This window comes from Nematolebias whitei, chromosome 7 (genome assembly GCF_014905685.2).
Source record: "Nematolebias whitei isolate Nwh7 chromosome 7, NemWhi1, whole genome shotgun sequence".
NCBI lineage: Eukaryota > Metazoa > Chordata > Actinopteri > Cyprinodontiformes > Rivulidae > Nematolebias > Nematolebias whitei.
Window position 1 is genome coordinate 27549291 of NC_056504.1, and position 12749 is coordinate 27562039.

A 12749-nucleotide genomic window follows, 5' to 3' on the forward strand; every position below is an offset into this window, starting at 1 on the left:
CAGTCCAGGGGCCTTTCTGGGTGGAGTTTGCATGTTCTCTCCGTGCATGCGTGGGTTTTCTCCGGGTACTCCGGTTTCCTCCCAAAGACCAAAAACATGCATGTTAGGCTGAATGGTAACTCTAAATTGTCCCTAGGTGTGAATGAGAGAGTGAATGGTTGTTTGTCTCGTTTGTCTCTATGTGGCCCTGTGATGGACTTGCGACCCGTCCAGGGTGTACCCCGCCCCTCGCACAGTGATTGATGGACATGGGCACCAGCGACCCCCGTGACTCAAAATGGAATAAGCGGGTAAAGATAATGGATGGATGGATGGATGACTTTGGCCCTATTCACACATGATTAGTTTTACCTAGGGACCACATGTAATAAATACATTACTCCCCAACGTCTGCTTTCTATGTGGCACATTCACACGGGATTACCAAAGCCTGAGATTTAGCTGAAATTTATGGACATCTTCCGGATATGAGGTTAACGCACTGCGTATTGCGTAACATCCGCTAACTAACATCCGACTGTTTCAAGTCGATAGGCTTTTGCTGGTCCGGGACACAAAAGGTTAGAGGTGTAGATGCACTCCAATGCAGCCTCCATCGCCCAAAAGCAAAAAAAAAATGTGCCCAGGAAACAAAAGACACCTATCTACGTATCAGATCCAGCCCATTTCTGTTCAAATCACATTGATGCCTATTCACATTGAATTAGTATTATCACAGGACCACAGAGTTCAGCAAAATATAGCAGGTAATTTGTGGGGGAATTTTTACTTTACAAATTACATGGCCGATTTGCACGGGATTAACAACACAGACAATCTGTAATTATTACAAAAAGCATGTGGTCTCTAGGTAAAACTAATCCCATGCAAATAGGGCTTATGTCACACCTGATTTGTAGCACATCTTTGTGAACACCTGTTCAAAGCGACAGAATTGTGAGGTAAATAATTTATCCACTTGGGGCTCACAGTTTGTCCCACGTAATCGCCTTCATTTTTAACCCCAAATGTTTTTTTTCTAAACTGACAAGATGTGAACGTTTTCGCGTTAAACATTTTATGTGCAGGAACAAATGACTTATTAGACACTTTCCCATGGTAACAATTAATAATGACTCAAATATCTTTAACATTTTAGTAATAAATTGTGTTTAACATTTATTGTATGCTTCAAAGCAGCTTGCATCAGAAGAACAAACAAAGTCCACGTTTACTAAACAGATTTAATTAAAACTTAAAAACAGCCTGTCTAAATAAAGGCTGAATGATTTTTTTTTTTTAAATGAGAGTCATCTTGATAAAATTACACAACAAATAAGAACTAGTCTTTTGTAGTGGATGCTCTTTAACTTGGCAATATTTCACTCCATCGTCTGTCAAAAACATTAAAAACTTACTTGACCCTGTTAGCATTTCTCCCACAAAAACTGCATATCAGTTGTAAATGTTCACATATACCATTGCAGCCTTTTTAGTATTTACTACCACAGCTAAAAACGTCATTGATGCACGTCTTCAGCTTGTTTTTTGAAGTTGTGGGAAGCCTGTAATCTTCCAGCTCGTTAGCTGTGTGCGTGACAACAGGTACTCTTTGCTGTAAGACAGATGAAATCCTTGAAATCTCTGCTGTCAGTTACTTGAAAAAAAGTCCTAGTTTAGCATGAGCGTCAACCTTGGCTAATTTACTAATCAGCACATCTGCCACAGAGTTTCGTCAAGTTGCTGCAGGGTTCATTAGAACGAATGGCTCAGTCAGCAGAGCCAGAAACTTTTCTACAGGTTGGTGGGCTACGAGTTGTGCTTTTTACACAATTTATCCAACTATTCTAGACAAACAACGTCTGGATTTTCACTAGATTGGACCCTCTACCTGGTGCTGGTTACAAGTTTTTGACAGACAAAATCAACTTTTGTTCTGTCTCATTAGTTATTAAGTATTTAAACAATTTCCATATTACCAGAGTTTATGTCATTACATTTCTAACAGGAAAAGTACAATACTGTATTCAGTTTTTTGTTTGTATTTTTGTTTTTAGATATAAGCTTTAGTCTGCACCAGGGGTCTGCAACCTGCGGCTCTGGTACCACATGTGGCTCCCTCATCTGCAGCTCTGTCGAATAAGTCAGGAAGTCCGATAAGTCAAACCTGACTTATCGGACTTCCTGTTCAGTTTTTGTTGATCAGACTAAAAACACATCATTCCACATTTGGGCACATTATGCAGGACAGTATTCACCGAATCCACGAGTCCATAATAACTGTAGCTGATGTACAGAAAATATGTTTCTCCTCTTCCTTCAAAGCTTCATTTAAGGTACTCATTAATTTGTTGCAGCATTGTAGACAAATAAAGTAGAACTAGTGATGATGGTATAGTGGCTACGGTGGCCGTGAGGTGTAAATGAACAAAATTTGAAAAAACAGAATTACATTTGAAAAAACAGAATTACATTTCAAAAAACAGAATTACATTTCAAAAAAATGCAACCAAAACAATAAAAACACAACATTTGAAAAAACAGAATTACATTAAGCCAAAGTGGAAGTGGCCAGAATCACATTTGAAAAAAACGGAATTATATTAAAAAAATTAAAAATAAAACGGAATTACAAAGCGGAAGTGGCCGAAGCAGAAGTGGCTGGGATCACATTGGAAAACACTGAATTACATTTGGAAAAATGAAATTACTTCTGAAAAAAAAAAAAAAACGCAATTACATTTGAAAAAACAATTATATTTGAAAAAACACAATTACATTAAGCAAAACCGGAAGTGGTGTGTGTGGTGGGGGGGGTGGGGGGGTAACTTTATTAAGTTATTTATTTGTTACATTTATTTATTACTTTTTTTTTCTTATGTAATTTTGTTTTTTCAAGTGTAGTTCCATTTTTTTCAAATGTGATTCTGGATACTTCAGCTTTGGCTTAATGTAATTCCGTTTATATATATAATTTTGTTTTTTCAAATTAATTTCCATTTTTTTTCAAAAGTAATTCTGTTTTTTCAAATGTGTTTTTATTGTGTTTTTTGAAATGTAATTCTGTTTTATTGGAATGTTGTTCATTTACACCTCACGGACACCATACCTTAGAGTCACCATATGATGATCTTCAGTGTTACCTTTCCATTGTGATTTAGAGGGTTTGACCATGGATACAAGTTTAGGAGCTTGTTTTTTTATGAGTCTGCTTGTTGTAAGTTATAGTAGTGTCCAATCCACTGAAGTTATCAGATCTGTGTCCATCTTTATGTGGTGGCTATAATAAAACAATCAGTGCAGATATTTTAACAAACACAGTGGCCTTGGCTTGTTCAGCACACACATCATAAAAATAAATGAGATGTTGATTTGAAACACGTTTTATCATGCAGAATTTTCAAGCCTCTATTGAATAAAGTATAAACTACTTCTAGAACAATCTGGCTGACTACGCCTCATTAGTTGCTTTAATTCTGATGCTGCACAGCAGATGTTTCTTGTATTGTATGCTGCCTTTATAGGAAAATCTGTTTGTTCAAATTGTTTGTACTGTGCATGTCTGGTGTTTGTCTCCTGCAGATGTACATCCAAACAACCACACTAACCATCTCTGTGAGCCTGAGCGCATCAGTGATCCTTGGTTTGCTCTACATGCCCAAGGTCTACGTGATTCTCTTGCATCCTGAACAGAATGTGCCCAAGCGCACACGCAGCCTGAAGGCCGTGGTTACCGCAGCTACCATGTCCAACAAGTTCAACCCCAAGGCCGGACTCAGACCCAACGGAGAGGCCAAGACTGAACTCTGTGAAAGCCTCGAAACACAATGTAAGAACACAAATGCTAATCAGAAAGCCTTTAGCTAACCATTTTACAGGCTTTATTTTTATTCTTCAGAAATGTTTTGTCCATCAGTATGCAAATCAAACAAATTTGTGATATGATACAAAGCAGAGGAAAAAATGATTACTAGCTAATAGACTGTAGCGCACGGTTTAACACGTCACTGAATCTGGTAAATGCAACACTGATGTTCATTTAGTGTGGCAGATGAAGGTGTTTGAGGAAGACTTGCAAGATTTTTTTCAATCTTGTGTCTTTTGATGTTCTTAAAACTCTTTTTTTGGTTGTTGTTTTATTTAAACTGCAACACAAGAAATTCCACATTGTTCACATTAAAAGCACATTCCTCACCTTCTATCTGTTTACACGCATGCTTTAATGATGAGCTACCATCACATTTTGATTTGATTTCTGTCTGGCATGATACAAGCTTGACAATATGGGCAGAGGGAACTTAAAAGATTGAATGCCTACAATTTTTGAAGCTGGACAAACCAGTACTTCTCCATTTCAGCCTTAAGGAATGTTGGGAAACAATTACACTTTTCTTTCACCTAACAGCCCGTTTGTTCAGACGTTACCTTAGAAATAAGGCAGTTTACTGAAATTTGTTGTTGCATTGGCAAAGTATGTTATTTGGGTGTATGCAAAGGGTGTTACAGACTCAAGTACTTATAAACTGATTTAAAGTTAATCACTGCAAAATCATGTAGAAAGTTAAAAAAATAAATAAATAAATAAATAAAAAAATAATAATAATAATAATAATAATGAAAGAAACTTCAATGGTTGTTTCCTTAAATGAAAAAAGAGGCAATTTTTAAATGCTGCCGACATCTATGTTTACCAATGGAAATTGACGAAGTGAATGAAAACAGGTCAGCGAGCTTCATCTAAGAGTTGTTTGAGAAGTTCATCAGTGTTGATGTATTAGTATTTATTTACATTCAGATTTATTGAGAAAAGTATGCAGATAAAAAAATAGGTTAGATCAAAACAATAGACTTAGTGATCTAGAAGAGGTTTTGCAAAAGTGTGTGTTTAAATGATGAGCTGTATGGCACTCTAAAGAAATGATAAATAGACTGTACTTATATAGCACCTTTCTATCTAATCAAGCACTTTATAACACAATCTGTGCCCTCATTTACCTCCACACACACAATGATAAAGCACTCTACTACATCTCTACAAAAATAATCAGTCAAGAATGGGGATTTTGTATTCCAAACTCAGCCAGACAACGAGTATAAAAATAGAAAAACAATTTATTGATTTGCAGCTGCAGTTGGGAGTCAGGATCCAGAATGGATCAACTTGTCTTTACAGGCAGGTGGGGTGGGAGCCACCTGTTGGAGTTAGAAGAGATAACGTCACCGCAAGCGGAGGGAGAGCCAGTGCAAAGAAATATTTTAATGCTGTGAAGAGCTGGGTAATCCAGGGTCATGGTCCAAAAGACAATGCAGGGGTCAAGCACGGGGAGTCAGAGATCCAAAAACAAGTCCACAGGGTCAAACCAAAATCCAGAAATCCGTAGGCAGAAGAAGTGGTCGAAACCAGGGTCAGACGGGCAGAACACAATCAGAAGAGGAGCAGGCAGAGCGGAAAATCCTAATGACGAGGCGTGAGCTCAAACTCCGAAGAATAACACTTGAGGTCGAGAAAAGATGTCAGGCGTGAACAATATGGCTGGTTATCAGAAACCATGAAAGGTACGATAATCTGACAAAGTGGAGTGGTGAGAGGAATCCATAAATCTGGGTCAGAACAGGTGTGGTGAATCAAGGCTGATCAGCTGTGGGTGCAGCATGGCAGAGTGACAGAGAGGCAGAACATGACAAGGAGAGCTGTGAGTATGGCAGGGGACAGAGGATGTGATATAATCTGAACAAATCATTCTGAGACTAATCAGTGCTTAACATCACATTCATACACTGACGGGACACACGTCAGAGACAATGAGGGGTTCAGTGTCTTGCCCATGGACACTTCAACATGTGACTGCATAGTGGTGGAATCGAACTCCCAACTCTCCCACTGGAGGATGACTGCTCTAACCACTCAGCCACAGCTGCTCAGCTTGATATAAATCATTTATTCTTGAATGTTTGCTCACACCTTCTTTCCCCTTTCTTTGCATTTGGCAGAAGATTCACATTTATTTTCCACCTAAATTCTTCTCCAAGATTCTAGACTTGTCAAATTCCATCATATTTGTTTACTTACTCAGACTATGGCCAGTCTGATGTAGGTCAATCACCACTCTCAAGATTCGATGTGGTTTTTACAGACTCCGTTGAGTGCTTTGTTTACATTTAGTTTCAACCCACATTTAAGAATTGCATATCAGTATATCTCAAGTCTACTGGATTTAACTCTTAAGTTGCAATATTTGATATAGTTAAGGATAACTTTTTTATGTTTAATTTCAAACTTTGCTTCAAGTACCTTTAATATTTAAGTATTTATCATAAAACGTGTATGATCTGCAAGTTGCTAGCATGGAATCTGTACCAACACCCAGCAGTCATTATCTAGTAATGCAGTTGTGGTACACTTGATTTATCTTGTTTATTTTTGACTAAACATTGTTTTTAGGAATTCAGTTTAATAAAGGTTGACTTTGCAAATTTTTTTTGTATTCAAACACAGTTTATAATATTGATTTATATGAGAAAACAAGTAGAGGTTGAGCCCTATTTAGAAACAACAAATGCCCGCAAAGCATTTTATCAGCAACCTTATTGGAAGCTTTTCAAAAACAAATATATAGAAATATTTCATTAAATTAGGATCAATCTTAGTGTTTGTCTCTTCCTGTACAGAATAAGGATGCTGGAGAGTATCTTGGTTTTACAGCAGGGTTTGTCTCTCCCTGTGAATGCTGCTGGCTGTTGCTCTCATCCACTCCCATCTGCTTTCCAAGCGAGGCACAGTTTATCTTGTACAAGCCTTATTTCTTGTCCGGAGGCAGTAACCTTTTGAACTCGGCTCTAGTTGTTTTACAACACTTCCCACCCGCAGGTACTCGGTCACATTCAGTATACTGTAGTAACAACCACCAAACCGAGAAAAAGGGATTATTGCACTGATTAAACACACAGACAAAGACGATCACTAAGGTTTAAATGTTTTGTTGTCCTTACGGAGGACTATTAAGCGTTTTACTCACAACATGCAAACTAAAAGATCATTCAGTGAAGTACCAACAATCTACTATAGCTAAGTTAATCAATTTTAACAAAAAGAGGTCTGAACATTCCTCACTGACCTGACCTGCTGACACCACACTGCTCAGTTTGGGTTTGAAGGTTCTGTCCTTGGGATGGAGGTCCTGTTGGGTTTAAAAATGTAGTTTTATAAAGTTTGAACTCCACACACTACAAACATTTTACTATTGACAAAGCATCCTGGATGGGAAGCCAAATGTCTTCAGCTTCAGTATAAAGCCCTTTTTTTTTTTTTTTTTTTTACCTTTTTTTTTTTAGATTGACAGATGAGTGATAGAATCACCACTGAAGCCAGAGTTTAAAAACTAAAAAAAAAATATATATATATAAAAGCTCCAGCATGGTGGAATGCATATTGCCATCCTTGTTTCATGCCAGAGTTTTTTAAACTAAGCATATTTCATGTCGCAAAAGGGGCCTTGTGATGGACTTACGACCTGTCCAGGGTGTACCCTGCCCCTCGCTCAGTGATTGCTGGACATGGGCACCGGCGACCCCCGTGACCCAAAATGGAATAAGCGGGTAAAGATAATGGATGGATGGATGGATGGATGGATGGATGGATGGATGGATGGATGGATGGATAAATACTTTCTAATGATGTTATAAGTATCATTATATATGTTGTTTGTTGTTGTGGTTTCTCAGTTTTGTAGCAGACTTCAATGATGTTGATTTGTGTTCTCTTTATCCCTCTCTCTCTCCTCTATTCCTATCTCCTTCTTTACATTTTAACTCTTCTCTCACTTTTCTGCTTTGTTATCTTCTTTGTTTTCCGTCCCCATGTCCATTATATCTGAAACAAACCCAAAGCATATTCTAATAAAATTGAATTTATATATCAAGTGGAGCATTAAGGCCAGCCATAATGCTCTGCTTGTGAAAGTAAATATGTTGGGCATTACTTTGTCACTCAGACAATAATTCTAAGTGTCACAATGCCGGACAGGACAAGGGGTTAAAAAAAATTAAAATTAAAAATAAAAAAATCCCTCCAGTGAGTCATGAGATATTTTGCTAACAAAAAAACTGGGTTGATCCAACAGCTAATGTCAAGATTTTGACATAAATATGTTGTTCAATGTGTGTGCACGCAAAATATGTTTTGAGGACAATGCACAGCTACTACTGCACCAATTACTAGATCAGTGTCTCTAAAACGGACTGGGTTATAACTAATTGTGTGTTTTCTATGGTCAGTTGGCTTTGTGCAGTTTTCATCAATGGTGTTGCCTCCAAAACATAAGCAATTGAAGATGTAAAGCCATCAAATTTTTTTTATATTCAATAAAATGTATCCAATGATTCAAGAAATATCCTGCTAACAAATAGAGTTGATTCAAATAGTTAAAGGCAAAGTTTTCAACACAAATCTTTTGTGAATAATCAGCACTCGGAGTATACGCTGGGGATCAGTCTCAACCATGAGTGTCAATAAAACTGAGCTACAGATAATTTTGTTCAATAAAATAGCCTTGCTGTGGCAACCATCTTGAAGTGGTTTGATTCCACAAATTGATTGGGTTAATCAACCAACCCAGTGGTTCCATTAAGATAATTTCATTCAAATCTGTCCATTGAGTCACAAAATATTCTTGGTCTGTTGCCTTCATACATCTCCTTTTACATGTCACTAACCTGTATAAATAAAGGTTGAATTGAAAAATTATTGCTAAGAGTAGAGACAAAGAAAGACACACGCATACTGACATAGGCAAAAATAAATACATAAATGATTTGCCTTCAACTTTGGCAGCAAGTGACAATTAAGAAGCACTACTTTTCATCATGTGCCACATCTCCCTCCTTTATTCTTAGTAGTAATAAACATATTTTTCACTACTGTGGAAACTCTGTTTTTATACATGTGAAGTAAATAAAAACTTTCAGCGATTGAGTCAGCAAAGAGTTACACTCATATGACATCCAAAACATTCTCCTGCTGTTTGCCTCAAGCAGGAAATTAGTTTAATCGGTCACGTCTGTCAGCAAAGATCCTTTCACTCCATCAGCTCTGAAGTTGGTGGGACTCAAGCTGCTGCAGTTTTATTTATACTTTTAAAACCAGCAGTGGAAATGTTTTCTTTTACACAGGAATAAAAGAGCTGACATTGTATTTGCTGGTGACACAAACCCATAAATCAATAGAAGGAGAAAAAAAAGGCATGACAATGTGCTGCAGTAACAATAGCACAATACTGTGAGGCCTGTCGGCCTATTATAGCTACATGTAAACACACACAGCAATAATTTTATTCGAGATTTAGATTTCTGTAGAGGCTTAATTGGGCCTTTTGTTACAAGAAAAGGCACATAGGCAAAAGACAGCATTGATACAGAGCTGCAATTTATCCTGATGGGGTTTCCGTTTCCAGGGGCTGTACATTGCATGGCTATTTCAATAAGAACCATTTGTCATTGTCATCTCCAGTGTGGATGAAATTGAAAAAATCCTGTCTGGGGCAGCTCCCACAACAGCCACAATCTGGTTGCAATATGTCAGGATTTATCTGCTCCACCTCAACGAATCAGCTAACACGGTCTGGTGAGACAGCTGGAAAGTTGACTCCTGACAGCTGCAAAAAAAAGAGGTGTTGAGGTCACTGTATAATACAGGCACATACTGAGGGAAAAAATAAAGTGAAAAATAAACAAATGATAAGAATAAAAAACAACATGGTAATATACCATACATAGAACTAGTGAGTATTGGAGGTGCATCAAAGCAACACTGCTAGCTGACAACTGTAAGCATACTAGACAAATTCCACTTGTTACAACTGAAAAACAGAATAAAACTAACAGCCCAGCATTCCTTTAAAGAATGACCATCACCCACTGCTTCCCACACCAACGATTTAAACTAAAATCAGCTAGATAGAACAAAAACCTTCTTCCACACTGAGTTTTTCTCAGCATATGTAAAACTGACAGTCATTTTTGTGTTGGCTAACATCGATTAGCGGGACGGTGGCGCAGTTAGTAGAGCTGTTGCCTCTCAGTGAGAAGGTCACTGGATCAAATCCCAACCGGAGAGCCTTTCTGGGTGGAGTTTGCATGTTCTCTCTGAGCATATGTGCATTTCTATGGGTACTCTGGTCTCCCACAGACCAAAAACATGCATGTTAGGCTGATTGGTAACTAAATTGTCCCTAGGTGTGAGTGAGAGAGTGAATGGTTGGTTGTCTCATTTGTCTCTATGTGTCCCTGTGGACACCTGTCAGAATGGAGACTGGAGACCCATCCAGGGTGTCCCCGGCCTCTCGCACAGCGACTGCTGGATATGGGCACCAGTGCCCCCATAACCCAGAAAGGAAGAAGCATGCAATGATAATGGATGAGTGGATAGATGGAACATCAATTAGCTGTGGCAACATGTTGAAATAGTATCAAGTTCAAGTTCTAGTTTCTTTATTGTCATTCACATCGCATGTGGTACATGAGGTGGAATGAAACTATGTATTCAAGGTCCCAGTTACATCCAAACATAGCAAAAATATAAAGTATAAAAAGAAACAGTATATAAGGATCTAAGATATATATTAAGCGATACGCTTAAAAGATCTAAGATATACGCTAAACACTAATAATATAAAATAATACAGTACTGTATATTCAACAGCAGCCCATCATGAGTCAGTAGTGAGTAGATGGTATGAATGGATAGAGCAGCATGAGATCAGGTTAACTGAGGTTGATGAGGTTGACTCTAAATATTAGTTAGTTTCAGAAGTGCATTATTACTTACTGAGAGTTTAACTAAAATCTGTGTAGTGGTTTATAAGAAATAATCTTGCTAACAGACAATGTTGATGCAGAGATATTACAAAAGTTTTAAGCAAACATACAGTATACGAAGCATGTGTTATAGTCATTATTTTGTTGGGTAATATTAATTAGTTGTGGTGGTGACTGGTGGCAAATCCAACATTTGAACAGTTGTAGATTTACATCCAGTGATTACTTTCTGGGAGTTTCATTAAAAATCCATTCAAGGCTTTATGAGATATTTTGCTAACGCTACATAAAATCAAACAAACACTGGCAACAACATGATGGCCTTTTTCTTTCAACAGTGTAACAAAAGCATCTTATAGTCAAATGTTCTGTTTGAGTCATCTGCTCAAATCTTAGTTCCTTCTCTCGTTTCTTCTCTTTCAGCCTTCTCAACAAAGCAAACCTACATCAGCTACAGCAACCACGCAATCTAAGGGACAAAGGTTCTTATCCACAATTCTAGATTTTCACCACGGCAGAGAGAGAGAGAAATATATCAAAATAAAACATGAAGTGGAATTTCACACAGCTTCAAAAAAAGGTTTCTCGTTGTGTGGGTGGTGATCACAGAAGCATTGCCCAAAGACGTGACATGCTGAGGAGAAACCACAAAGAAGGGCGGAGATGGACAAAAATGACCAGAACAGATAGATGTACAATTTTAGAGATTCCATCTTCTGTCAGCCAACAAAAAACACAGACAAAACAGAAAAATCCTTGCATGGGGGAAAAGGTGGAGACTGAAGGATGGAGCTATCTGTTGGAGTGTTTAAATTTGTCTCTAAAAGACTTGTGAGATTTTAAGCAGGGCAGAATGGAGCTGCACCTACATCAAGAATACGTTCAGGCATTTTCAATGTCATTTTAAAATGGCGTCACATGGGATAAATCAACTCCTATAAGGCATGAAAACATGGATTTCTTAAAGGGGCTTGCAGTTTTTATTCCTCAGTGCATTCCAGTCTCGCAAGTCAGACGAGTGGAAACGAGGATCATCTCAACAGCGCAGCAAACACGTGCTTGTCTTTTTCTGTCCTCTTCCAGGGTCCCGCTGCGCTGAGAAGAACCACAGCACTCATGACAAAGGATCTTTGCCAATTTTCAGCATGCCAGTTTCAACATCCTGTGTTGTGTTGTTTACCAAAAAAAAAAAAAAAAAGAAGAAGAAAGAAAAGAAAATAAATATTGGAATGCGTTTAAAACTCTGTTGCAGCGTTGTTAACAATTGTTTAGGCTCAAGCCTATTGTACGTTCAAAATTTGTTCTCAGTTGGTGAAGGTCTAGTGAGTGATTGTTTCTCTGTGCTTAAGTGAGATCATAATTTGTATTAAGAGCTAGCCAAAGGCTGCCACTGCCCTCCTCATACCTGTGCGTACTCTAAAGCAGCGGCTCGTGGTTGGAATAAACCGTGTTTTAACCAGGAGATGTCACTGTGAGCTGTCATCCAGGATGACCCTCTCATCACTGCCATCAGCAATTCTCTTGGTCACACAAGCAGATTGTAGGGTTGAAGCTTGGCTGTACAGATCCATTAGCAGGGGAATTAAGATGAAGAATGCCCTTGAGACGATCATGTGTTTCGTCCTGAGTGTGATATCCATAATGGCCCAGCTACTGAGAAAATTCATTAGTAAACGTGTCCTCTTCAGGCACTCTCGTGATAAGGTGTAGGGGAAGTTGTTAAGCTCTTTAACAAATGAACATCTAATTGCAAAATACTATATCGCTATCAATCAACCTGTGCTTGCTGAACTGATTAATGTTTGGCTTCCTGCAGCATAAAAGCTCATGACTTAGGGGGAAAAACGTTTGGGTAATCTGTGTTGTGAAGTCAGTGCTGCTTTTTGAAGCAGCCCGCGGTAGCCCCCCCCCCATCCAGCCCTATCACTTTCAACAACATTTGTGTTGCGGAATAAAAC

The 12749-nt window shown here is 38.2% G+C and overlaps 1 protein-coding gene across 1 annotated transcript in view; it reads left to right on the forward strand.

The window, feature by feature from the left end:
• Nucleotides 1–11989, forward strand: part of LOC119412742 (metabotropic glutamate receptor 4) — a 24045-nt gene extending 12056 nt beyond the window's left edge. Inside the window, exons 4-5 of the mRNA XM_037679779.1 lie at nucleotides 3562–3808; nucleotides 11215–11989. Of these exons, the coding sequence (XP_037535707.1) occupies nucleotides 3562–3808; nucleotides 11215–11264 (297 nt within the window). The 3' untranslated portion in view covers nucleotides 11265–11989. The remainder of the gene's footprint in view (nucleotides 1–3561; nucleotides 3809–11214) is intronic.
• Nucleotides 11990–12749: the final 760 nt, after the last annotated feature.